Genomic DNA, 26,902 nt, shown 5'->3' with positions numbered 1-26,902 from the left:
CAGCACCCAGCTTAACTTTGTGCATTGTGGTGGTGTGTGCAGATAGGCAGGCATGGTTGGCATGGAGGTCAGAGAATGCATACGGCAAGTCAGGTCTCACCTTTCAGCTCATTGAATCAGAGTCTCTCTTGCTCCTGCTACTGTGCTGCGTACTCCACTCCAGGCTACCTGCCCCCCCCTCCGGCCCCAAACTCCTAGGAAATGTCCTGCCTGTCTCCCATCTCGCTATAGGAGGACTGTGATTACCAATGTGGGCCACCATCTGGCTTTAGATGGGTGTTAGGGAGCACACTTGGATGTGAAGCTTTCATGGCCAGCTCTTTTACATGTTGAGCCTTCTTCCTGGTGGGGGTGGGGAGTGGGGGGTGGCGCGTTAGCTTGCCTGGGCTTTACCACATGCCAGCAGGTATTTCAGAAGAAACTTGTGACTCATTCAAAGTCACACTTTAAAGCAGAGATAGTATCGATCTGCTTTACCTCCTGCTACACAGCTCCATTGAAGGCCTCTCAGGAAGTCAGAAGTTGCTTTTGTGGAACTGAAGCCAGCTGTGCCTTCTCCGCAACTGCAGTTGGTGTCTCTACCATCTTTGCTTTTTTTGCTACTCACTCCTCTGGTTCTTCTAGCCTTCCAGCATTCCATGGTCCACCCCTGTTTTCCCTAAAAGGTCATGCCAAGTATGACTTATTCATAACATACTGGTGGGTATCAGAGGCAGGAGGATTTTAAGCAGACATTAGAGGGACATTCTGATGACAAAGTTGGGTCACCAGTATTTTGACCCAGGGAAAACTACAAGAAGGGAAGTAATATGTGTTAATCTTGGAAAGGTAACTAAGAGATAAGTAGAGAAAGTTCTGGAATACTAGGCCAGGAATTTGGTTGAATTATTTCTCAGCTCAAAACTTGTAGAAGTGCCAGGCGGTGGTGGCGCTTTAATCCCAGCACTTGGGAGGCAGAGGCAGGTGGATTTCTGAGTTCGAGGCTGGCCTGGTCTACAGAGTGAGTTCCAGGACAGCCAGGGCTACACAGACAAACCTTGTCTCGGAAAAAAACAAAACAAAACAAAACAAAACAAAACGAAACAAAACAAAACTTGTAGAAGCTTTTTATCCATCATACAGGGTGTATAGAGTCAATGCACAGTTTGCCACATAAATTGTTATACTAAAGTAACAGGTAAGACGGGCGGCTGTGGCGCACGCCTGTAATCCCAGCACTCTGGGAAGGCAGAGGCAGGTGGATTTCTGAGTTCGAGGCCAGCCTGGTCTACAGAGTGAGTTCCAGGATAGCCAGGGCTATACAGAGAAACCCTGTCTCGGGGGAAAAAAACCAAAAAAAAAAAAAAAAAAAAAAGATTCTCTTGCCTTAGCCTCCCAAGTAACTAAGAATACAGGCTTCTACCCACAGACCTGAAGTGGAGACTTAATAGTTGTTTGGAATCAGTTGTGTTGATGGTGTTTTGCTGGGGCAGACATGTGAAAGAGTGTTTTCCTGACATGGACACAGATGAAAGACTAAGGCAGACTTATGAAGGAACGTTTCCCTGAAGCAGACATAGGAGAGATGATGTTGTGCTAAAACAAACACATAGAAGGACACATGATGAAGGATTCTTTGCTAACAACACACATGTGTTGGTCCACCTTATATAGCTGAGCTGCGTTTGTCAGGACTCCGTAGACTTGGGCTGGTTAGATGCAGGTGCTGAGGCAAGGAACGTGCTTTCTCTATCACTGTCATTTTAAGACAGAATCTTGTTTATCCCAGGCTGGCCTCAAATTAGCTATATAACCAAGATGATCTTGAACTTCTGGTCCTCCTGCCTCCATTTCCCGAACTCTGAGGGTACAGGCATGAGCCTTGAAACCCCTGAAGTCCAGGATGACCTGGTTCTTAGCATGTAGCCAAGACTGGCCACCCTTGAACTCACAACAATCTTCCTCCTCCTTCTTTTAGATTTATTTGGTTTATTTTTTATGTATATGAGTATTTTGCACATGTGTACCACATGTGTGCCTGGTACCCTCAGAGATCAGGGGTCAGATACCTTGGAACTGGAGTTCTGGGTGATTGTGAGCTGTCCTGTGCATGCTGGGAACTGAAATGAAGTCCTCTGAGAGAGCAACCAATGCTCTTTACTGATGAGCCTGTTGTTTAGCTTAAGTGCTGGAATTATAAGTGAGAGCCTGTGTTTTAGAATATGGTGGTTTGAACATGCTTGGCCCAGGGAGTGGCACTATTAGGAGGTGTGGCCTTGTTGTAGGCATGGGCTCTAAGATCCTCTGTCTAGCACCTGAGAGTGAGTCTTCTCTTAGTGACCTTCAGATGAAGAGGTCGAACTCTCAGCTCCTCCTGTACCATGCCTGCCTAGATGCTGCCATGCTCCCATCTTGATGATAATAGACTGAGCCTTTGAACTGTTAAGCCAGCCCCAATTAAATGTTGTCCTTATAAAAGTTGCCTTGGTCATGGTGTCTGTTCACAGGAGTAAATCCCTAACACATAGGGTTTTAGCAGTTTTTGTCCAAATTGTATTTGTGTAGCTAGGTTGCACTCTACAGCCCCTTTGAGAGGTAGAGCCACATGAGTTATCCCTCTTTATATTCTTAGCAATGTATCTCAGGACCTCAGACTAAACAAAAGCTCAGAGAACATGAATAAAGTAACATATTCTATTGCTTTATGATTCTCTTTGATAAAATATGGCATCTTCAAGTCTCTTGGAAGATAAACTTTTCATGTCTATTCTCTCAGGACCAATGCCCTTTCCATGCTTTGTTTGGGATTTTGGTGCTGGATCTTGAAACCAGAGCCTTGTGCATACCATGCCTACACCCTACACAGCCCCTACACATCTCAGTGTCCCTGTCATCCTGACAATAATGGTAGGAGGATGTGGAACTTTGAGGGGAAGGGTCTCACTGTATAACCAGGCTAGCCTGGAACAGTCTGTGCAAGCCTAATTGTCACTGAGCTCACGATCCTGCTTCATCCCCACCCAGTGCTAGGATTCACGAATCAGCATCCTGCTCAGGGTTCTCACTCTTGCCTTACTGATGCACCCATAGATTTTCCATGTGTTTGATTCCAAAGTGGAATTCTTGGGCTATAAAAACAAAATTTGGCCAGGTATTAGCAGTGACAGCAGCAAACTTAATCCGACTCAGCACTTGGGAGACAGTGTTGGGCAGGTCTCTGAGTTAGAGTATAGCCTGGTTGACAAAGTGAGTTCCAGGACAGTCAGAACTACAGAAAGAAACCTTATCTCAAGAAAAACACTTGTTTTATGCATGCGCGCGCGCGCACACAGACACACACATACCACCACCACCAACAACAACAACAGTAACAACAACAGAAAAAAATTGAGTTAGGTAAAAAAAAAAAAAAATTCCAGATACTCAGGAGGCTGAGGCTGGATTGTGAGTTGGAAGCCAGCTTGAGAAATTTAGTGAGACCCAGCCCCCTGCCCCAAATTAAACTAAAGGGCTAGGTGTTTCAATCGTTCAATTTTTTTTTTGTTTTTTTGTTTGTTTGTTTGTTTGTTTTCAAGACAGGGTTTCTCTGTGTAGCCCTGACTGTCCTGGAACTCACTCTGTAGACCAGGCTGGCCTCGGACTCAGAAATCCACCTGCCTCTGTCTCCCAAAGTGCTGGGATTAAAGGTGTGCACCACCACCCGGCTCAATCGTTCAATTTTATCAATGAAGACTTGGGAGCCAGATGCTGGGGTGAAAGCCTGCTACTTCAGAGGTATAAAAAGCATCCAGATGACGTCAGCTGATGTCCCACCAGGAATGCCCCTCTCTCATGACATCTCAAAAAACCTCCCAACTGTCTACTTCCTGGGCAGCTCTCTATCCATCCTCCTGACTTCCTCTTATTCTCTGGTTTTTTTCTTAATAATCCTGTGTTCACTTCCTGTCAACTGGTTGCTTGCTCTGCTCTTGACCTTTGATTGACTGTTTTTAATAATCAAGCAGAAAGCTCTTGGATTAAAGGTGTGAGCTGAGGCTGAGCCACACCTCAACTAAAACCAGGTTTTTCCAGTAAATAACACAATCTGGGGGGTCACAGTGTGATCAATATCCTGCAACAGCTTGGGATGAAGCTCTGTGGGTGAGAACTTGTCCAGCATGCTTGAGATCCTGGTTTGACACCCACCCCCCAAGCCCTCTCAGACTAGTTCAAGAAAGGGAAGAAGAGAAGGGAGAGTCCATTGTTGGGACTTAAAGTATCTCAGAAAACTGAGCTGGACTCATACAAGCTGCAGGTGGGTTTGCTCCCTTTTCATGCTCTAAGGTGGCAGGGGTACAAGGGCCACTTAGCTCCTGTCTTACTCAGGGTTTCTATTCCTGCGCAAATATCACGACCAAGAAGCAAGTTGACGAGGAAAGGGTTTATTGAGCTTCCACTTCCACATTGTTGTTCATCACTAAAGGAAGTCAGGACTGGAACTCAAGCAGGTCAGGAAGCAGGACCTGATGCAGAGGCCATGGAGGGATGTTTCTTACTGGCTTGCTTCCCCTGGCTTACTCAGTCTGTTTTCTTATAGAATCCAAGAATACCAGCCCAGGGATGGCACCACCCACAATGGGCCCTCCCCACTTGATCACTAATTGAGAAAATGCCCCATAGCTGGATCTCATGGAGGCACTTCCCCAATTGAAGCTCCTTTCTCTGTGATAACTCCAGCCTGGTGTCAAGTTGACACACAAAACCAGCCAGTACAGCTCCTTTCCCTCTTTAGCCACTCATGTCAAATTTGATAGCCTACTGCAGAGATGATTAAAAAGCAAACAGGACATGTCTAAAGAATGACAAAGAGCACAGCCTTCCCAAGGTTGGGACCTGGCCCAGGGTTCAGAGTTCTTTGTTCACATCTAGAAAGTTAACTTTGTTGACCTGTGAAAGTGCATTTCTGTGTCTCTGATCTTCTCTCAAGAACTTTCTGTCCTGTTTTTCTTTTACCCCATTAGTTTGCCAAGCTATGTTGCATAAATACTGAATTGTATTCTGTTTTCTACTATGACTTAAAAGGTTTAACATGTGGTAATGATTAATTGTTGAAAAATTTAGAAAGATAACATACCCTGACTATATCTGTCACCTAGAACTGATCGCCATGTGAAGAGGAGTTACATATGAAGGCACATGCCAGAAATCTTAGCACCAGGGAGAAGGAGGCTGGGCAGCTACACAGAAGCCAGCCCTGTCTCAAAAAAATATGACGTATGTTAGATAAGCTCTTTTTTTTTTTTTTTTTTTTTTGGTTTTTTTTTTTCCGAGACAGGGTTTCTCTGTGTAGCCCTGGCTGTCCTGGAACTCACTCTGTAGTCCAGGCTGGCCTTGAACTCAGAAATCTGCCTGCCTCTGCCTCCCAGAGTGCTGGGATTACAGGCGTGCACCACCACGCCTGGCTCTAGATAAACTCTTTACACTAATTTTTTAGCTGCCATTTTATTTATTGGAGAGAGGTACACTCACCATGGTGTCCTTGTAGAGGTCAGAAGATAGTTTGCAGGGGGTGGTTTCCACGGATTGAACTCTGACCACAGGCTTGGCTGCAGGTGTCTTTATCCATCGAGCCATCTCACCAGCCCATGCACATAGCATAGGAGATAAGAGAATGGGATGGGTTTGTTTGTTTGTTTTTATTTTGAGAGGGTCTCAGAAAGCCTAGGCTGTGTGACTGAGTCTGGCCCCTCCTCTTCCTGCCTCTACCGGCTAACTGCCATCACATCTGATCCCAGGCTTTTTATTTCTTTTTGAGACATTGTCTAGATAAGTCTGCCAAGCTCTTGGTTTTGAGCATGCAGTGTAGTCCAGGCAAGACTTGAATTTGGAGACCATCCTGCCTCAACCCCCTGAGTAACTGGACTTACAGACTTGTACCACCAAGTCTAGTTTGGAAACTACTTATTATATAGCTTTGGCTAGTCCGGAACTCAGTAAACAGAGCAGGCTGGCCTCTAACTCAAGAGATCGCCTGCCTGGGATTGAAGGTTTGCACCACTACATTTGGCCTTACTAATTTTTGTTATTTTTTTGTTGTTATTGAAACAGAGTCACTTGTAGCCCAGGCTGGCCTTGAACTAACTATGCAGTCAAGGATGACCTTAAATTCTTGACTCTCCTGCTTTTTACCACCTCAGATATCAGGAATGGAAACTTAACATCTTTTTTTCTTTTCTCCCTTTTCTTTCTCCCCAGCCCTCAGCTCTTACAACAAAGATTTGATAAATAGCTCATATCTAATATTTAGCACAGATTGTTTCCAAAATTTGTCTTTTTAAAATCTTTAAGGAGTTTATTTATGTGTGTGTAAGAGAGAGAGGGGGAGAGGGGGGGAGGAAAGGAAGGATGGAGAGAGAGAGAAAGAGAGAGAGGGAGAGGGAGAGGGAGAGGGAGAGGGAGAGGGAGAGAGAGAGAGAGAGAGAGAGAGAGAGAGAGAGAGAGAGAGAGAGAGAGACAGACCAATACCCTCAGAGACAGAAGAGATCATTGGAACCCAGGAGCTGGAGTAGTTGTTAGCCACTCCTGAGCACTGGCAGCTGAATTCAGGAGTGCCGTCAACCACTGAGCCAGCTCTCCAGCCCCTCACACAATCTTACAGTTTACCCTGTAGTCTAAATTGACCTTGAATTCATTATCCTCCTGTCTGAGCTTCCCAGGGGCTAGAGTTACAAGTATGGCCACCAGGCTTGGCTCTGACAGAGTTTGAAGTTGTCATGCCAGTTTATACTGCAACCTAATTTATTTATTTCCTTTACTCTTTTTTTTTTTTTTTTTTTTTTTTAAGAAATAGATCTCACCATATAGCTGTGGCTGGCCTACAACTGCTATGTTCACCAGTCCAGCCTCAGTTGCAGTGATCCACCTCTGTCCTGAGTCCTGGCGTTAGACTTTTGGCCATTACACATGGCTCTTGGTTTTTGTTTTTTTTTTTCCCCTATCCCTGGTTGTTGTCATTTATTTTGTTCCTTCCGTGGACAAAGAATGGTCCTGGCCTGAAGTTTAATGGCATTTTGAAATTTATGCATAAGCACAGATGAGGTTCTGTCAGCCTGGGTAACAGGTATTTGTTGTTGTTCATGTGTGCACACATACACACATTCATGTGCACCACAATATATGTGTAGAGGTCAGAGGACAACTTGTGAGTTGGTTCCATCCTACCATGTGGGTCTCATGGACTGAACTGAGCATATCAGGCTTGGCCATAGCTGTCTTTATGCATTGAGGCCTCTCAGTGCATTATAGTTCCTAACACTTACGGAATGTTAGAAGATTCTGCAGACTTGTTTAACATCTGTCAGTGTCTTGTGTATGTTGGCCATGCTGACTGTTGAGTCTAACTAAACTTTGTTTTTCAGACCCTGTAAGATCTGGATATGTCCTTCATATTTGACTGGATTTACAGTGGTTTCAGCAGTGTGCTGCAGTTTCTAGGTAACTTCGGCTTTGCTCTTTGGAGCTATTGCATTTGACTCTGTTTATGCACTTGTTTGTAGAGAGCGCCTTTACATAAGCCTGTGGTTAAGAAAGTGAGCTTTAAGATTATGAAATACGTCCAAGTGACTCACCCCTTGAAATCACGTAATCTTAGGCCAGGTGTGGGAGAGCACACCTGAACCTTAGCCTTCACGAGGCTGAGGCTGTGAGCTAGGACCTTGAATAACTAGGAACTAAGTTGACCCTGGTCAGAGTGTCTACTGTATGGAGAGGTGGTGACCTTCTCAACTGAAGGTAATGCCTATACACCACACTAGAAAGACTTCACACAATAACCAACATTGTCTCTTCAAGAAACTAGACCATACGAAAAGTGAAAGATGATGTTTTTCATGGATAGAAATCAATTAATCATAGAAAAAATACCTTTGAGTGCTCAGGAGATAGTGGTGTATACCTTTAGTTCCAGCACTGGGGAGGTAGAGGCAGGTGGACCTCTGTGAGTTTGAGACCCAGATCACAGATACATTGATTGACTTGTCTATCTGGATTGCACTGGGGATACAACCCAGGCCTTGCATATGCTAGGCAAATCATATGGAAGGCAAGTGCCACTGAACTATATCCACAGCGCTATTTTAAACTTGTTTTGTGATGGGGACTCAATTAATTGCTCAGGCTGGCTTGGAACTCATGTTCTTCCTGCCTCTGCCTCCTAAGTACATAAGATGACAGGAATGGCTATGTAGTCCAGCTGGCCTGAAACTGGCATGATTCCCGCCTCTATCTTACCAGTGAATGCTGAAATTACAGACATATGTTGCCATGCTTAGATAATGTGTAGATTTTAAGTTGTTCTTTTAAAACTGAAAAGGAGGGACTGAGGAGATGGCTCAGTGGTTAACGGTATCGGCTGCCTGCCCTTCCAGAGGACCTGGGCTCAACTCCCAGCACCCACATAGCAGCTCATGTATCTGTCTGTTACTCCAGTGTTAGGGGACCCAATACCCTTGTGTGGCCTCCTCAGGCACTGCACTGCACACAGAACAGCCATATGCATGAAATAAAATAAAATCTGGAAGTAAGGCCCTGGGCCTTGATGGTACAGACTACTCAGCCCAACTACTCAGGAGTCGGAGGCAGGAGGATCACAAATTGAAAGTTAGACTGAATGACAGAATGAATTGATTTGAAGCCAAATTGGGCCAGGCCGGTGGTGGAGCACGCCTGTAATCCCAGCAACTCTGGGAAGCAGATCTACAGAGTGAGTTCCAGGACAGCCAGGGCTATACAGAGAAACCCTGTCTCGGATAAAAACCCAAAAACCCCAAATCCAAACAACAACAACAAAAAAGAAGCCAAATTGGGCAATTTGGTGAGATCCTGTCTTACAATTAAAAGCAAAAAGAGGACTGGGTGTAGCTCAGAATAGAAAGCACTTGCCTGGCCTGACCTGGGGGTAGCACTGCGAAACAAAAACAAAAGAAACAAGTTCCGAAAACCTACAGATAAGCTTAGGAAGCCAAGCTTGTTCATGCTAAACTTACTTATTGAGGCAGAGTTACAATTGATTATTGCTTATTGTTGGGTTTTGTTTGTTTTTTACATTTAGTATTTTTTATAATTTATTTTTTATTTAATGTGCATTGGTATTTTGCCTGCCTGCATGTCTGTCTGTATGAGAGTGTCTGATCCCCTGGAACTGGAGTTACAGACAGTAGTGAGCCACCATCTGGTTGCTGGGAATTGATTGAACCTGGGTCCATCTGGAAGAGTAGCCAAAGTTCTTAACTACTGAGCCATCTCTCCAACCCCTGTTTTGTTTTTTGTTTTGTTTTGTTTTAAACAGTCTCTCTACATAGTTCTGGCTGCCCTGAAACTATATAGACCAGGTGAGATCTGTCTCCCAAGAGCTGAGGTTACAGGCATGCACCACCATACTTGACCTTTTATTTTTTGAGACAAAGTCTCATATAGGCTTGATGTAGAGCTAAGAATTGCCTTGACTTTCTGATTGTGCTGCCTTTATCTCTCAACTGTTAGGATTGCAGGTGTGGTAAAGTTGGGTTCTATTGGGGTTTTAATATAGATTTAAGCACAGACATTAAAGAGGGGCTCTTAGGGGAAGGGTAACATATAAGCACTCAGGAGTTCTAGAATTCTCAAGTTGCATTTCAAGCATCTTAACAGTAACTATGTATAACTTTAAGTCATGTCAAATATAAAGTCATTTTCATGTCCCATGTTTGATGTCACTCTGATCAGAGCTCTTATTCTGCAGGATTGTATAAAAAAACTGGTAAACTGGTATTCCTTGGATTGGATAATGCGGGGAAAACAACGTTGCTACACATGCTGAAAGATGACAGGCTTGGCCAGCACGTCCCAACACTACATCCCAGTAAGTGTTGCTTCCCCATGACTAATGCTGAGTCATATATGCTTCGTACCTCAAAGGTTTTTTGATTTGGGACTTTTCATGGCTAAGGTATAAGATTATTTATCCTGTTCCTAAAATAGCTGAGTAAATAGTAATTGACCTGGTTCCCAGAACACAAATTAGGACCTAGGAGCAATGCTCAGACCTTCCTATCCCTGCACTTACCTATCTATTCCATGAGCCCAGCCTATGCTATAGAATAAGAAAGTACAGAGCCAGTAGCAGAAACAGAAGGTTAACTTTTATATGTAATTGTCACAGTGAAAAGATTATAAACCAGGCAGAAAACAGCTTAAAAACAAGTTAATTGAAGGATGTGTTTGGTGGCGCACACCTTTAACCCCAGCAGCTGGAAGAGGCAGGTGGATCTATGAATTCAAGGCCACCTTGGTCTTCATAGCAAATTCTGTGTCAGCCAGGGCTCCATAGTGACATCCCATCTCAAAAAATAGAAATGAAAACGAGTTGCTTTCAGGCCTACATTTGCCTGTGGCACGCACACACCTGCACTAATACATAAAATAAAAATAAATAATATTTTAAGAGAACTCGATTCTTCTTTTAAAAAGGGAGGGGGAACATGGCAGAATTAGAAAAGATTATTGAGTAGTTTCACTTCTCTTTGCCTGCTAGTACTAATCCCTTCACTTATCCCACAAATGTTTCTTTTTTCTTTTTCTCATTTTTTTTATTTTTTTTTTTGAGACAGGGTTTCTCTGTGTAGCCTTGGCTGTTCTAGAACTCATTCTGTAGATCAGGCTGACCTCAAACTCAGAAATCCGCCTGCCTCTGCCTCCTGAGTGCTGGGTTTAAAGGTGTGCGCCACCACCACCCAACTTCTTTTTCTTTTTTTTTCTTTCTTTTTGTTTTCCCTAACTCTTTCTTTAGCACCTGTTGTATGTCATATCTGAATGTAGACACAGGAGCCTGCGGCGCCTAGCAGGCACATAGTAGGCGCATGGCAGGCGCATGGCAGGCGCATAGCAGGCACATAGCAGGCGCATAGCAAGCGCATAGCAGGCTCATAGCAGGCGCATAGCAGGCACATAGCAGGCACATAGCAGGCTCATAGCAGGCGCATAGCAGGCACATAGCAGGCGCATAGCAAGCGCATAGCAGGCGCATAGCAGACTCATAGCAGGCTCATAGCAGGCGCATAGCAGGCGCACGGCAGGCACATAGCAGGCGCATAGCAGGCTCATAGCAGGCGCATAGCAGGCACATAGCAGGCGCATGGCAGGCGCATAGCAGGCTCATAGCAGGCGCATGGCAGGCGCATAGCAGGCTCATGGCAGGCACATAGCAGGCTCATGACAGGCACATGGCAGGCACATGGCAGGCGCATAGCAGGCGCATAGCAGGCTCATAGCAGGCGCATAGCAGGCTCATGGCAGGCACATAGCAGGCTCATGGCAGGCTCATAGCAGGCTCATAGCAGGCTCATAGCAGGCTCATGGCAGGCTCATAGCAGGCGCATAGCAGGCTCATATAGCAGGCGCATAGCAGGCTCATAGCAGGCACATAGCAGGCTCATAGCAAGCGCATAGCAGGCACATAGCAGGCACATAGCAGGCGCATAGCAGGCTCATAGCAAGCGCATAGCAGGCACATAGCAGGCGCATAGCAGGTACATGGCAGGCACATAGCAAGCGCATAGCAGGCACATAGCAGGCGCATAGCAGGCACATGGCAGGCGCATAGCAGGCGCATAGCAGGCACATGGCAGGCGCATAGCAGGCGCATAGCAGACTCATAGCAGACTCATAACAGGCGCATAGCAGGCGCATAGCAGGCTCATAGCAGGCGCATAGCAGGCGCATAGCAGGCGCATAGCAGGCTCATGGCAGGCACATAGCAGGCTCATGGCAGGCGCATAGCAGGCACATAGTAGGCACATAGCAGGCGCATAGCAGGCTCATGGCAGGCGCATAGCAGGCGCATGGCAGGCGCATAGCAGGCGCATAGCAGGCACATAGCAGGCGCATAGCAGGCTCATATAGCAGGCGCATAGCAGGCTCATAGCAGGCACATAGCAGGCTCATAGCAAGCGCATAGCAGGCACATGGCAGGCACATGGCAGGCGCATAGCAGGCGCATGGCAGGCACATAGCAAGCGCATAGCAGGCACATAGCAGGCGCATAGCAGGCACATGGCAGGCGCATAGCAGGCGCATAGCAGGCGCATAGCAGGCACATGGCAGGCTCATAGCAAGCGCATAGCAGGCACATAGCAGGCACATAGCAGGCACATGGCAGGCGCATAGCAGGCGCATAGCAGGCGCATAGCAGGCACATAGCAGGCACATGGCAGGCACATAGCAGGCACATAGCAGGCACATGGCAGGCACATGGCAGGCGCTGCCTCAGCTTCTTGTGGCTCACACTCACTCCAGCTCAGATTCTTCCATTTAAAGCATATGGAGAAAAAGTAACAGTAACTAGCTGTGAATTTTGCAATTCAGCTACGAGGTGTTTATGTGGAAAAGTTGAGAATGTGTATTTACGGAAAAGAGAAGGAAAGCAGGATCTGTAAGAAAGAAATGAAAGCCGGGCGTGCACTCCTGTGGGCTGTGCTTGGGAGGCAGAGGCCAGCAGTCATACGCTTGAGCCAGGATACAAAAACTCTGTCTCAAAATATAGAAATGAGATAGACCTCAGTCATGACACATTCCATGAGAGAAGTGACCAACAAGAAGTCCCCTGCCATGTGATACCTTCACATGAACATTTTAGAATAAGCCAGAATAGTCTGTGGTGATGGACTTGAGCTGCTTCCAGGGTGAGGTCTAGGTGAGGGGCTGATGGGGAAGGGAGAGGAGATAGCCTGAGATGTTGACAGTCTCCTTAATTAATTCAATTGGCATTTCTTTGATAGAATAGAGTGTGTGCAGGATGTAAGCACGTTGAGTGGGTGGGTAGCACAGCCAAGCACTGCCCTTTCCTTACTGCAGAGACTTTGAACACAGGCCTGTTAAGGATTTCACTTACTTGAAACACTGCATATGATTCTTCCTTTAGTCTTTGAGACAGGGTTTTGAGTGTAGCCCAGGCTAACTCAGACTCCCCGTCCTTCATCCTCCCCTAGCTTCCCGGCTCACTGCAGGGGAGTGTGCTGCCTCAGCCAGATGCTCAGAGTTCCTTAACAGAATTAATGCTCTGACTCCGTGTAGTTTTACATGTAACTGTTTGTTGTGATTATGGCAAACTTCTCTATAGGCCCTGAGGGAAGATAACAGGGTCTGAAAGTCTTTCCCACTATACACTAGACAGAAATATGCACACACACTTGTTTTCAAGCATTGAGCAGTACCTGGTGCAAGACCGTAGTTCCTAAGAGAATGAAGCAGACTCTTCTGTATTCTGGCTTTGTGCCAGAAGGTGGTTTGAACTCAGGTGTGAGAGAAAACCCAGACAGCCCAGTCAGCTGAGGAAATAGAGACCAGAGCTGGGAGGCTAGAGCTTGCAGCCACAGTACTGGAGGAAAGAGAATGGGAGGAATTCATTCCCAAAGTTACTTGTTTGTGCTTGCATGGAGTAGACCTTCCCAAAGAACCACATCTGGAGTAAGAAAAATCCCACTACAATGAACTTTTAAAAATACAATAAAATTTAGTATATATTATAATGTTACAATGTAATATTAGTAAGACATGCAAAAAATAGGAAAGAGACCCATAATCAGAAGGAACAGACTCAGAGTGACAAGGATGGTAGGATTGAGTGATTGACAGGGACATGGAGACAGCTGTGGATGTGGCTCAGTTGTAGAATAACTGCCCCCCCTGTGTGAAGCTGTCTCTAATCTGCATAAACTGAGCATGCTGGACCATGCCTGTAATCTGCTTCACAGCAAGTTCAAGACCACCTTGGGTTGCATAAGACCCATCTCGAGAAGTTAAGGTTGAAAGACCCTTCTTTGTTTCTTCCATTATACTGATTTAGTCAGAGGCAGGGCACATGCCACACTGCAGATGGAGGTCAGCAAACAGTTGTGGTGTCAGTTCTTTCGTCTGCCCTGGACTTCTGGGAATCAAATCTAGATCACTGGGCTCGGCTGCAAGCGCCTTTATCCCATGAACTGTCTTACTGATCCCCGCCCCCTTCTTTTTCTTTCTTTCTTTTAAATTTAAGATCAGTGACCAAGGATTTAAAGGAAAACATGTACTCAGTGAGGAGATAAATGGAAGATAACCAACAGGTCTTTGTAGTCCAGGCTAGCTTTGAACTTGCTCTTAGACAAGGCTGGTCTAAAACTTCTGCTTTTCTTGACTTTAAAGTGTTGGGATTACAGGCACAAGCCTGGCAGATTTCTGATTGTGTTGTAAAAATAATCTTGTTTTTATTTAGCTTCAGAAGAGCTTACTATTGCTGGAATGACATTTACAACTTTTGATCTGGGTGGGCACGTGCAAGGTAAGAATCTATTTCTTTTCATCTCTATTTTATCTTAACTTAGTAAGTGTGGCCACTATAGTTCAGAGCTTGGAACTGCGTGTTCTTCAAGTTAGGCAGAGAAAGGTTAAGGTCGTCTGTCACTGGACACGTGGAACTTCTGACTCGCTGAAGTCCCTGAACTGCTTATCGGTGAGGTACAAGGAAAATTTAGCTTCCAATTTTTCTTTACTTCAGGGTACAAAATCATATTATGAACACATGATACTGTGCCCCCCCCCAAAGCTCCAGTACCTAACCTGTTTTATATATGTATGTATTTTATGTGTGGGGGTACTTTGCATGTACATCTGCACTCCAGTACACAGCATTAGACAGTTGTGAACTGTTATGCGTATGCTGAGAATTGAACTCAGAACCTTCAGAAGAGCAGCAACCACTGAACCATCTCTTGGACCCCACACACCTGTTTTTCATAACACGTAGAGCTGTCATAATCCCGAATTCTCTGGTCCTTTCTCTCTTCCCATTCTTTTTCTCCCATCACAGCTGACCGCTTGTTCTCCCCTCTGCTTCTGTTCATGAATCCCATCTGTAAGGTGTGACTCCTCCCTGGGAGTGCTCCAGATGTCCTTAGTGCTTCTGTGTCCATTTCTGCAGCAGGTGTGGGAGAACTGTCCTGAACCCTGAGCTGAACTTCTGTGGACTTCCTGTCCCTTTTTTTTTTTATACCCCAATAACTTAGCATGTGGGTCACATGGTATGGCACAGGTAGCAAATGCTTCAGACCTAAAGGCCCCCTAAAACTTGGACTTAAGGAATGGTGTAGAGCCTGTGATGGTGTGGGTGCCAGCCCACAGCGCTGATGCTGTGTGGAAGGGCATGCCACCTCACATGGCCTCATTCCCAGCTCCATAAAGTCTTGATAGTAAGATAGTTTTAAAACCTGCTGCCATATATATTTGAAAAATCTTCAGTGGCTTGGCTAGTGAAAGCACATTGAGACACACATCTGTTCATCTCTGGGGTGTAAAGATCAGAGAAGTAGAATCTAGAGCTGGGAGGACAGCTCGGTGGGTCAGAGTGCTTCCCTTGTAAACCGGAAGCCTAAATTCAATCCCAGCATTCCCGGAGAAATGAGAGAAGGGAGAAACTCCAAAGGCTGTCCTCTGTCTAATTCCACAATCTTACTCACAGACACATCATTAACAATAATACTAATAGAGACATATAAATAAAACTTAGAGTCTAATGGAGTTTGCTTGAAATTTCATTTCTACAACATTTTCCAGCTAAGCCATAAAGCTCAAGTCATGAGTTATTTCTCATTAGAGGAGTCTAAAAGTTGTTTTCTCATGGCTGGAGAGAGCACTTCCTATTCTTGCAGAAGGCCCAGGTTTGGGTCTTAGCACCTACATGGCTACTGACAACTGTCCTTAACTCCAATTCCAGGGGATCTGGTGTCTCCTGGCTTCCACAGGAACTACGCGCACACAGTACACATTTATACATGCAGGCAATACATACATACACATAAAATAAAAAAAAAATTTTTTTAGCCATGGTGGTGGCGCACACCTTTAATCCCAGCACTTGGGAGGCAGAGGCAGGCAGAATTCTGATTTCAAGGCCAGCCTGGTCTACTACAGAGTCAGTTCCAGGACAGCCATGGCTACACAGAGAAACCCTGTCTCGGAAAACCAAAAAAAAAAAAAAAAAAAAAAAAATTTAAGAATAAAAATTAAGCCGGGTAGTGGTAGCACACACCTGTAATCGCAGCACTCCGGGAGGCAGATTTCTGAGTTCGAGGCCAGCCTGGTCTACAGAGTAAGTTCCAGGACAGCCAGGGCTACACAGAGAAACCCTGTCTCAAAAAAAAAAAAAAAAAAAAAAAAAAAAAAAAAAAAGAATAAAAATTGAGCCTGTAGTGATGGTGCCCACCTTTAATCCCAGCATTCAGCAGACAGAGGCCAGTCTGTTCTATGGAATGATTTCCAGGACAGCCAAGGATGTCCCTGTTTCAAAACCCTGTATCAAAAAAAAATTACCTTCATGGTTTTTTAGACTTTAGTTAATTAATTTTTAATAATAAATCAAAGAATTATTTGTAAAGTTCTTTGATATATATATAATTTTACCATTTATTAAAGATTAATACAAATTTGCATACTAATAAGATGGCTATATTTGTTTATTTTTACATAAGAGTTAAATCCTAGTTGAATATTTTTTACTGTGAGACAGAATCTTCAACATTTTTCAAACTCCCTTTTTTTTCTGAGACAGGGTTTCTCCGTGTAGCCTTGGCTACCCTGGAACTCGCTCTGTAGATCAGGCTGGCTTCAAACTCAGACCTGCCTGCTGCTGCCTCCTGGTGCTAGGAGTAAAAGTGTACCCAAACATGCCTGGCTTTCTTTCTTTCTCTCTCTCTCTCTCTCTCTCTCTCTCTCTCTCTCTCTCTCTCTCTCTCTCTCTTTTGGTTTTTTTGGATTTGGTTTTTGAGACAGGGTTTCTCTGTATAGCCCTGGCTGTCCTGGAACTCACTCTGTAGACCAGGCTGGCCTAGAACTCAGAAATCTGCCTGCCTCTGCCTTCCAAAGGATTACAGGCGTGCGCCACCACCGCCCGGCTTTCTCTATCTTTTTTAAGATTACTTATTTTTATACATACAAGTGTTCAATGATTTAATGATTTTTATCCTCTTTTTTTTTTGTGGTTTTTTGGATTTTTTTTTCAAGTCAGGGTTTCTCTGTATAGCCCTGGCTGTCCTAGAACTCGCTCTGTAGACCAGGCTGTCCTCGAACTCAGAAATCCTCCTGCCTCTGCCTCCCAAAGTGCTGGGATTACAGGCATGCACCACCACCGCACGGCTTTTTATTTTTTTATGCAACTGAAACCAGCAACTTAAGCAATGGTTTTTAAAATAAGTTATTCAAAAACAATATAGTCCAAAGCTAAATTAATTTGTTATTTCCATACTGAGGAACAGCAGTAGGAAAATATTGAAAGTCTTTGCTTTCTAAAATTAAACCATTATGTTTCTTTTTTATAAATGTATTTCATGTGCATTAGTGTTTTGGCTGCATGTATGTCTATGTGAGGGTATCAGATCCCCTGGAACTGGAATTATAGACAGTTTTGAGCCACCATGTGGTTGCTGGGAATTGAACTCAGGACCTCTGGAAGAGCAGCCAGTGCTCTTAACTGCTGAGCCACCTCTCCAGCCCCAATTATATTTTTAGAAGAGCAGAAAACTGTCTGCACAGCTAAGACCTTGGAGTTCCTCACATGGTAGTCTGTAATCTGAGCCAAGGCATTTGAAGCAGTATTGTGTGGAGCTGTGTGGTGTGACACATGCCCAGTGCATATTCATGTGGTAATCACCAAGGCTTCAGGGAAGCCAGTTCTGCACCAATGCACAGGAGCCAGCAGTGCCAGACATGCCAGCGTCAAGACGCTGCAGGTTTTTAGTTCCTTTTTGTTCTTGAACATTCAGAAACCTTTTACTGTTATCAAAATTTTCCTGACCCACAGTTTAAGAACTTGATGAATGGACTGGAGAGGTGGCAGAGTGGTTAAGAACACTTACTGCACTGACTGGCTTTAATTCCCAGCACTTACATGATACCTCACAACTATCTGTAATTCCAGTCCCAGGGATCTGATGCCCTCTGCTGGCTTCTGTGTGCACTGCATGCACATGGTCAGACACACATACACACTGGCAAAACTCATACACATAAAATAAAAACATTTAAAAAGCTGGAGTAAAATGCATGTGTACCAGGAATTCCTCAGGAAAGGGATAGGAAACAATAAGTGAAATATCAGATCCCAATTTTTCCATTCTGATGAAAATGGAACTTAGGGCTGGAGAGATGGCTCAGTGCTTGAGAACACTTGTCGCTCTTGCAGAGGACCTGGGTTCAAGTCCTAGCATCCACATGGTGAGTCACAGCCACCCATAGCTCCAGTCCTAGGGAGCCCGATTCCTTTTGTTCTTCTTGGCTACCAGGCACATATGTGGTGCATAGACATATATGCAGGCAGACACTTGTGCACATAAAGTACAGCAAATGTAAGAAAACTGTCGACTCTCAGGTGCAGAGAGCTGGATGAATAACAACGCAGCACAATGCAAACATGCACTAAGACCCAGAAATGAAGGTGCTCGGGCCATTAACTGAGAGAAGAACACCTAGAGGAGAAAAGCAGAAAGACATGGAACCCGCAGAGCGCAGATAAGAGAGGGCAACAGCACGTCAGGCCAGCAGTGGTTCAGCAGTGTGGCTGCCAAGCCAGTGACCAGGGTGTGGCTCCTTACGGTCCTCATAGTGTAAGGAGAGAACAGACTCCCAAAAGTTGTTTTCTGACTTTCATACATGTACTGTGGTGCCTCTGCTCCCCCATACATACTCTCATACACACAATAAATTTTAATAATAAATTAAAAAAGAGAGAAGCGGCATATTTCTCATCAGAAACAAGGTAAGCTTGAAGACAGTGGAGAAATGTTTCTAAAATACTGAAAGAAAAATGCTTTTTGTTTAGATTTATGTGAGTGTTTTGCACAAATGCTTGTCTGTGTACCACCTGTGTGCCTGGTGCCCTCAAGGTCAGAAGAGGGCATCAGATCCTCTGGGACTATTGTTAGAGATGACTGTGAAAACCTTATGGGTGTTGGGAACACAATCTTGGTCCTCTGGAAGTAGGGGCATCCAACTTACCCACCAAGCCACGGCTCCAGCCCCCATCTCCATGTTCTCAGAGTTGAGTAGGAAATGTCTTTACAAGGTTATATGTTGGACATCTGGTCCCTAGCTGGTGGCACTATTTTGGAATATTTTCATTAATTAAATTTGTTTTCTATTTTGTCGTTTTGTTTTGTTTTGTTTTGTTTTGTGAGACAGGGTTTCTCTGTGTAGCGCTGGCTGTCCTGGAACTCACTCTGTAGACCAGGCTGACCTTGAACTCAGAAATCTGCCTGCCTCTGCCTCTCAAGTGGTGTGATTAAAGGCGTGCGCCACCACTGCCCTACTTGTGTTCTCTATCTTGAATACAACAGTTTGTAACTTGCCAAGCCTGTACTTGGCACTAACATCAATCCGTTTTTGATTTCTTTTTTTTTTTTTTTTTTTTTTTCTCGAGACAGGGTTTCTCTGTGTAGCCCTGGCTGTCCTGGAACTCACTCTGTAGACCAGGCTGGCCTCAAACTCAGAAATCCACCTGCCTCTGCCTCCCAAGTGCTGGGATTACAGGTGTGCGCCACCATCGCCTGGCTCTGTTGTTGATTTCAGTTGATTTCACACTTATCACTAAAACCTCAGAAATGAGAAATGTCAAAAAATTAATACTGCACTTAACACACACACTCTCTCTCTCTCTCTCACACACACACACACATACACACACGTTTTGTTTTGTTTTTTTTATAAAGATTTATTTATTTGTTGTTATATGTAAGTACACTGTAGCTGTCTTCAGACACACCAGAAGAGGGCATCTGATTTCATTATGGATGGTTGTGAGCCACCATGTGGTTGCTGGGATTTGAACTCAGGATCTTCGGAAGAGCAGTTAGTGTTCTTACCTGCTGAGCCATCTCTCCAGTCCCCCCCCCACACACACACACACACACACATACACAGTTTTTACTGCTTAAATTGGTTGATAAGATTTCATAGTGGTTTCCTAATGAACTTAATAATAAGAGTCACAGTGTCTGTAAGTGTGCACCATGTGTGTGCAGGCACCTGTGGAAGCAGAAAAGGGCATTGGATCCCCTCCCCTGCAACTGGAGTTGCAGGTGGTTGTGAGTCCCCTGATGTGGGTTTTGGGAACCAAGCTACAGTCCTCTGGGAGAACCGGAAGCACTCTTAAGCACTGAGCCATTTCTCCTGCTCCTCACTCTATTTCTTAATGGGGAAGAATAAAGGATTTCATTGCCTCAAATCAAGGAAAGTCTGAAATTTGTCTTGGTATTCCGGGGAAGATTTGGTACCAAAGTCTTTGACAAAAGAGGCTGTTGACTGTACAGTAAAATAGCAGCCAAAAGGAACCCCTCAGTACTCTTGAGGCCTTGTTGGACTCTTCCATCAAACCATCCGCTAGGTTTGACCAACACATAAATCCTAACTCCTGATTGTTTTTGTTAGCCCGAAGAGTATGGAAAAACTACCTTCCTGCTATCAATGGCATTGTATTTCTTGTGGATTGTGCAGACCATGAAAGGCTGTTAGAATCAAAAGAAGAACTTGATGTAAGTTGAATAATTAAAACTAAACCCAGTGAACTCCCTCTGGGCAGCCTGAAGGAATAGCTGCAGATGGAACTGTCTGTGGAGAGCAGCTCTCAGCAGAGGCTGAGGAAATAAATGCCTGACTGTCTGGGTCAGGGACTGTTTGAGCTGTGCTGACTGTTTAGCGTGCAGAGGTTGTAGGGTGCAGTGGCTGCGGCTAGTGAGGAAGTGCTAGCAGGAGCACCTCTGAAGACCTGGCTCACCCTCTCCAGAGTGTGCCCTGCACGTGTATGCATGCCTGTTCAGTCCTGACACCATCGCAGGGTTCCATCCCTTCAGCAGTTGTCCAGCCATCTTTGTGACCACTTCCAGAAGGAAGTAGGTGTGTGTTCATTCTCTGCACCCCTCTAGGTCAGATATTTTGTAAAGAGGCTCAGCAGTTTCCAGCAAGTAGAGCTAAATATTGGGACCACAGAGTAAGGAGATCCCACCTGACTGAGTCAGCCCGATCGTTCCTTTATTCAGAGATGCCCTGCGATCCTAGGATAGGGTCTGTTAGCTGCTGCCTCCTTGTGTACAGTCCTCTCTACACACAGTGCTGCTTCCCTCAGTGCTCAGGCCAGGGTGTAAATAGTTGCTGCTGCTCCTTCTCCAGCTTCTGAGAAGCTAATTGCCCAAGATTGGAACCTAGTCTTAGAACCAGAAGTGAAACTGGGTTGTCCCACCTCCAAGGTGTCCATATTCCCTTAGTGATTTGCATAGTGAACATCTCCAGAGCCTTAGGGAGGTGGGAGAATCTGGCCTCTGGCTCCTAATGCTCCATGAAGCTGTGAGGAGAGTGGGATTGAGCCAGCCAGGGTGGCGCATACAGTGAAGGCTGAGTCCTTGGCTGGTCGGTATCTTTTCGAAATAAGCTTTTTAGATGGCTTTAAATCAACTCGTCTTTCCTGTTATTTGCTTTGTTTCAGTCACTAATGACAGATGAAACCATTGCCAATGTGCCTATCCTAATTCTTGGAAACAAGATTGACAGACCTGAAGCCATCAGTGAAGAGCGGTTACGAGAGATGTTTGGGTTATATGGTCAGACAACAGGAAAGGTAAAACTTTTTGTTTTTATTTTATTTGTTTTGTTTTTTGAAACAAGGTCTCACCATGTAGCTCTAGTTGTCCTGGAACTCACTATGTAGAACAGACTGAACTCAAACTCACAGAGATCTGCCAGCCTCTGCCTCCCAAGTACTGGGATTAAAGATATGGGCCTCCATACCCAGCTAAGAAAGGTGAACTTTAAAAAGTGATTTTTGGGGCTGGAGAGATAGCTCAGTAGTTAAGAGCACCTTCTGCTCTTGCAGAGGTCCTGAGTTCAATTCCTAACAACCACACGGTGGCTCACAACCATCTGTCATGGGGTCTAGTGTCCTCTTCTGGTGTGTCTAAAGACAGCAATGGTGGTGTACTCATATGTATAAAATAAATATGTTTTTAAGTGATTTTTTTTTTTTTTTTTTTTTGGTTTTTTGAGACAGGGTTTCTCTGTATAGCCCTGGCTGTCCTGGAACTCACTCTGTAGACCAGGCTGGGCTCAAACTCAGAAATCCACCTGCCTCTGCCTCCCAAGTGCTGAGATTAAAGGTGTGCGCCCCAACTGCCCGGCCATGATTTTTGTTTAAACAGGAGCTCATGATATATTCCTGGCTAGTCTTGAACTCTGTTGACTCTCCTACTTTTACCTCACACAGACTAAGATCATAAACATGCACCAGCGTACCTGCCTTTGACCTATTTAATTCTGTAGTAGCACCGTCTGGGTGCTGGGAATTGGACCCAGCTCCTCTGCAGGAACAAGTGCTTTTAACCAGTGTGCATCTCTCCAACACCCCTGCCTTTTAAGTTTTAACTTTATGTTTATGGGTGTTTTGCCTGCATGTGTGCCCGTGTACTGTATATATGCCCAGTGCACGTGGAGGCCAGAAGAGGGCCTCTCCTGGAACTGGAGTGACAGACTGTGGTGAGCTGCCACATGGGTGCTGGGAATTGAACCTACATCCTCTAGAAGAGCAAGAGCAATTGCTCTTAAGCACTGGCCATCTCTCTGCTCCCAGCCAGGGCTGGGGTGCTGATACTGAAAAGTTCCAGAAGGCCACAGGACATGGTGGTACATGTCTGTAAATCTAACACTTGGGACCCGAAGAAGGAAGTTCACAAGTTTATGGCTACCCGACTACCCTGGGAGCTACGTGGTTGGTCTTTTTTTTTTTTTTTTTTTTGGATCTGGTTTTTTTCAAGATAGGGTTTCTCCATATACCCTGGCTGTCCTGGAATGAACTGTAGAGCAGGCTGGCCTCGAACTCAGAAATCTGCCTGCCTCTGCCTCCCAGAGTGCTGGGATTAAAGGTGTGCGCCACCACCGCCAGGCCATAGTTGGTCTTAACAAATTAAAAGAAATATTTCCAGATAAACCATGGAACAAACGTCATATTTATAAACAGACCCTCCTGAGTATATAATGCTCCTTCAGAGCAAAGGAAAACTATGGCAGAGGAAGAACTTAACTCTAGGTGGACTTCTGTCCTCGCTAGGGAAGGGCTCCACTGCTGTGGACATCTTAGCCCTCTGGGCTGTCCTTGTCAGAATCTGCTGCGCACCAGTTGTAGGCAGTGGTCTCATTGTAGTTAATGCTGGCCTTGAACTTTGGTCCCCAGAGTGCTGGGATTCATTGGGTATGCCACTACCTTGCAGAATGTTCTCTTCAACGCCAGGAAGGAAATTTTGGATTTTTTTTCTATTGGATTTTTGAGACAGGGTCTTGACTTCCTAGGCTGGCCTGGAGCTTGAGATCCCCCCACTTCTGGCTCCCGAGTGCGAGAAATACAGGCGTGTCTAGCACTTGGGCCTGGGCGTGGAGAGTCAAGTCAGATTATTTTGATTCCTTTGCACCTCCCAACTCACATCTTTCCTACTTGTTGGGAACCAGAGAGCTTGGCTCAACACCCCCAGCTGAACTTTTTGCACAGGTTTCTTGAGAGCAAAACATCCCGTGACTTAGCTTGATTCCTGCCTTCCTGCCCGGTGTGGAACGGACTTCCCAGGTGCCTGACCTATGACTATAATTGTTTTCTCCTGTTCCTTCCCTGGCCTCTATATATATATTGGTGGTCTCTCAGTAAGGCTTTGGCATTCTCCTTGCAGAATGACCCGTGTCTGTGTTTTTTGTCAATCCCCCAGGCCTACGCCCGATACTCGGTACCGTGGCAGCGCGGGCGCTGTCACCTACTCATTGGCCATGTTGTCTGTCGTAGTAGAGTAAGAGAAGGGATGCCAAGCAGCCATGGCTTCTCATTGACACACTTTGTCCTGAAGGAGAATCTGCAGTCTGCGGGGAGTAGAACTTGTATTCCATGAGACCTCAACATTCCAACTCTCCTCTCTTCCAGGGCAGCGTGTCACTGAAGGAACTGAACGCCCGGCCTCTGGAAGTGTTCATGTGCAGTGTGCTGAAAAGGCAGGGCTATGGAGAGGGCTTCCGCTGGATGGCGCAGTACATCGACTAGCAGCGGCCAGCCCACACTGCAGCCCTCAGAGATCCATCCCCCAATGTGCATAACTTGAATTCAATAGACTTTTGTTGGTTCCAGAATAGGTGTTTTTAGATTATTAATATATCTACCTGAGTGGGAATTGCAAACTGATTCAAGTTTGAATATCACAATGTTAGCTTTCTAATTCCACACAGATAGTTTTTACAGTTTCTAACCCCACATCAACCCATCACCGTTTATAAAGATCAGCTTCCCATCGGTACATTTGAAGCACTTTTTAACGATGTGAAACTACAAATATAAACCATATTTAAAAGCTCATCATGTGAAACTTTTATGTACTTTCTGGAAATAGTTTTTCAATTTTAGATTGTCTGCCTATCTTGTGTACAGTTAAAATCTGCTTATCAGTGATTGCATGATGCCTCACGGTTCTCAAGACGACTTTTTCTTATGCAAACGTCATGCAATAAAACAAACTCCAACGTTTGGCTCTGTGTTGGGCAGCTGTTTCATTTGAATGTGTCTTGTGGCTCTCGTGCTCTGAAAATTACGAGGATTTAATGTTGTACATCTGAGAGTGTGGGTGATGGGAAGGACGCGTTCTTCAGAGTATCCAGAGTGGTGTGGACACCCCAGAGGCCTCCTGCTTATCTCACTGCAGCCCAGCCTGTGTCTGTGCTGACTCCCAAGTTCTCAATCTGCCATTTTCTTTACCAATCATGCAACCTGCCATTGCTACCATGGCCGGCCACAGTCTGTGGCCTGTCCTCTGCAGTCCAGCCTTTCATAAAAAATCATAGGGGCTGGTGAGATGGCTCAGTGGTTAAGAGCACTGACTGCTCTTCCGACGGTCCTGAGTTCAAATCCCAGTTCAAATCTTCTGGTGTGTCTGAGGACAGCAACAGTGTACTCACATATAATAAAATACAACTTTAAAAAAAAGAAACCATAGGGCTGGAAAGATGGCTCAGCGGTTATGAGCACTGACTGCTCTTCCAAAGGTCCTGAGTTTCAAATCCCAGCAACCATATGGTGGCTTACAACCATCCATAATGAGATCTGACATCCTCCTCTGGTGTGTCTGAAGACAGCTACAGTGTAATTACATATAATAAATAAATACATAAATATTGGGGAAAAAAAAGACAAGACACACACACACACACACACAAAAAGAAAGAAACCATAGCTGTAGCCTGTTGTGCAGGCTCTTTGAGCCCACACTAGTCTGATACTGACTTTAGCAACTCTTTTAATTTAGTGATACTTTGTTGAAAATAGTGGCAAGTGACCAGATTGTCCACATTAAGTCACTCCCAGGGCTCCTTATATGGAATGAGACTTCGGAGGGGAGCAGCGGAGCTTAGCGGCCTGTGTGCCCGGAGGAGAGCCTCAGCCCATCGGGTGGGGTTTAGCTTCTCTCCTGTGGCTGGCTCTTCTGCATTTCCAAGCTTGGTCAAGTTGTTGTTACCTTTTAACAACAAAAATCCAAACCAGCAAGCCCTTTAGAACACTCAGCAGTGTTACTGACACCAGCCTTTAGGATCGACTCTAGAATGTGGATGTAAACTCATGTTTACTTCATGAGTAAAGTCCTCAGGACCCATTCCCTTAAGACCTCAGTCCTGAGTCCCGTCACCATCGAAGCCCAGCCTGCATTTAAAAGACCTGCAGTAAGGAGGAGATCACAGTCAGCCGAAGGTACCCTTCTCAACCACAGCCTTGTAATCCAGAACATTGAACACAGTGACTCCTCATGACTGTGGTGATGCTTTCTTTCCAAACCCAAAGTCATCAGGCACAGTCCGGCACATTTTAAAAAATGGGATGTGATTAAACTTTAGTTGAGATATTTTGGAAGTAAGAGGACAGCAATTCTATAGGTGTCTTGTTTAGATCTTAGGACCATTTCACTATGGAGATTCCTGTTCAAATGGCCAGCCTCACATGGGTTTCCACCCTCCCTACTCACCTTAAATGTGACCCTGTGACCAGTTTGCACCAGAGTCCACAGCACTCAGGTGGATGTATCCAGGGTGCTTTCTAAAGATAAGTGTGTAGTCTAGCCGGGCGGTGGTATCACACGCCTTTAATCCCAGCACTCAGGAAGCAGAGGCAGGCAGATTTCTGAGTTTGAGGCCAGCCTGGTCTACAGAGTAAGTTCCAGGACAGCCAGGGCTACACAGAGAAACCCTGTCTCAAAAAATAAAAAAACAAAACAAAAAACCAACAAAACAAAACACAAAAAAACAAAATAAAAACAAAATAAAAATCCTAAAGAAATTACAATATATATATGTAACTGTAGGCTTTTTCACCTGTGACCAAGTTGCCAAAATAACAACTCTGAGACTGAATTATTTATGAATTATTGCCCAGACCAAAAGCTTTGGCTTGTTCCTGCAAGTTTAACTCCGCTATCCTGTTTATTCTATTCAAAGGTCTGCCGTGTGGTCAGTTCTCTCTCCTCAGGTTCATGCAACCATCTTCCTCAGACTTTGGGGTGAATCTCTTCATATACCTTGACTCTATCCCAGAATCTGCTTTCCCTGATGGAACTCCCGGCTCCTATTTCCTGCCTAAGCTAACAGGCCAATAGCTTCTTGATTGATAGGTGATGCACCTATACAGTACACAAGAGATTCTCCCAGAAGTATTTTTTAAAAAAAGATTTATTTATTTTATGTACATGAGTACACTGTAGCTGTCTTCAGACACACAAGAAGAAGGCGTAGGATCCCATTACAGATGGCTGTGAACCACCGTGTGGTTGCTGGTAAGTAAAATGTTCAAAAAAGCAATTCTGAAAAGTTAGCTTGTAACCATGTTTAC

At 45.0% G+C, this 26,902-nt stretch overlaps 1 protein-coding gene across 1 annotated transcript in view; it reads left to right on the top strand.

The window, feature by feature from the left end:
- The window catches only part of Sar1b (secretion associated Ras related GTPase 1B), a 31,793-nt gene extending 7,237 nt beyond the window's left edge, over positions 1–24,556 (top strand). Inside the window, exons 2-7 of the mRNA XM_052197347.1 lie at positions 7,377–7,452; positions 9,737–9,856; positions 14,243–14,308; positions 20,443–20,546; positions 21,494–21,625; positions 23,963–24,556. Of these exons, the coding sequence (XP_052053307.1) occupies positions 7,395–7,452; positions 9,737–9,856; positions 14,243–14,308; positions 20,443–20,546; positions 21,494–21,625; positions 23,963–24,079 (597 nt within the window). The 5' untranslated portion in view covers positions 7,377–7,394 and the 3' untranslated portion in view covers positions 24,080–24,556. The remainder of the gene's footprint in view (positions 1–7,376; positions 7,453–9,736; positions 9,857–14,242; positions 14,309–20,442; positions 20,547–21,493; positions 21,626–23,962) is intronic.
- The last annotated feature ends 2,346 nt before the right edge of the window (positions 24,557–26,902 follow it).

The sequence above is a fragment of the Apodemus sylvaticus genome, chromosome 10 (assembly GCF_947179515.1).
Source record: "Apodemus sylvaticus chromosome 10, mApoSyl1.1, whole genome shotgun sequence".
Lineage (NCBI taxonomy): Eukaryota > Metazoa > Chordata > Mammalia > Rodentia > Muridae > Apodemus > Apodemus sylvaticus.
Note: the sequence above shows the minus strand (reverse complement) of the source record. Positions and strands in the feature narration are given on the sequence as shown.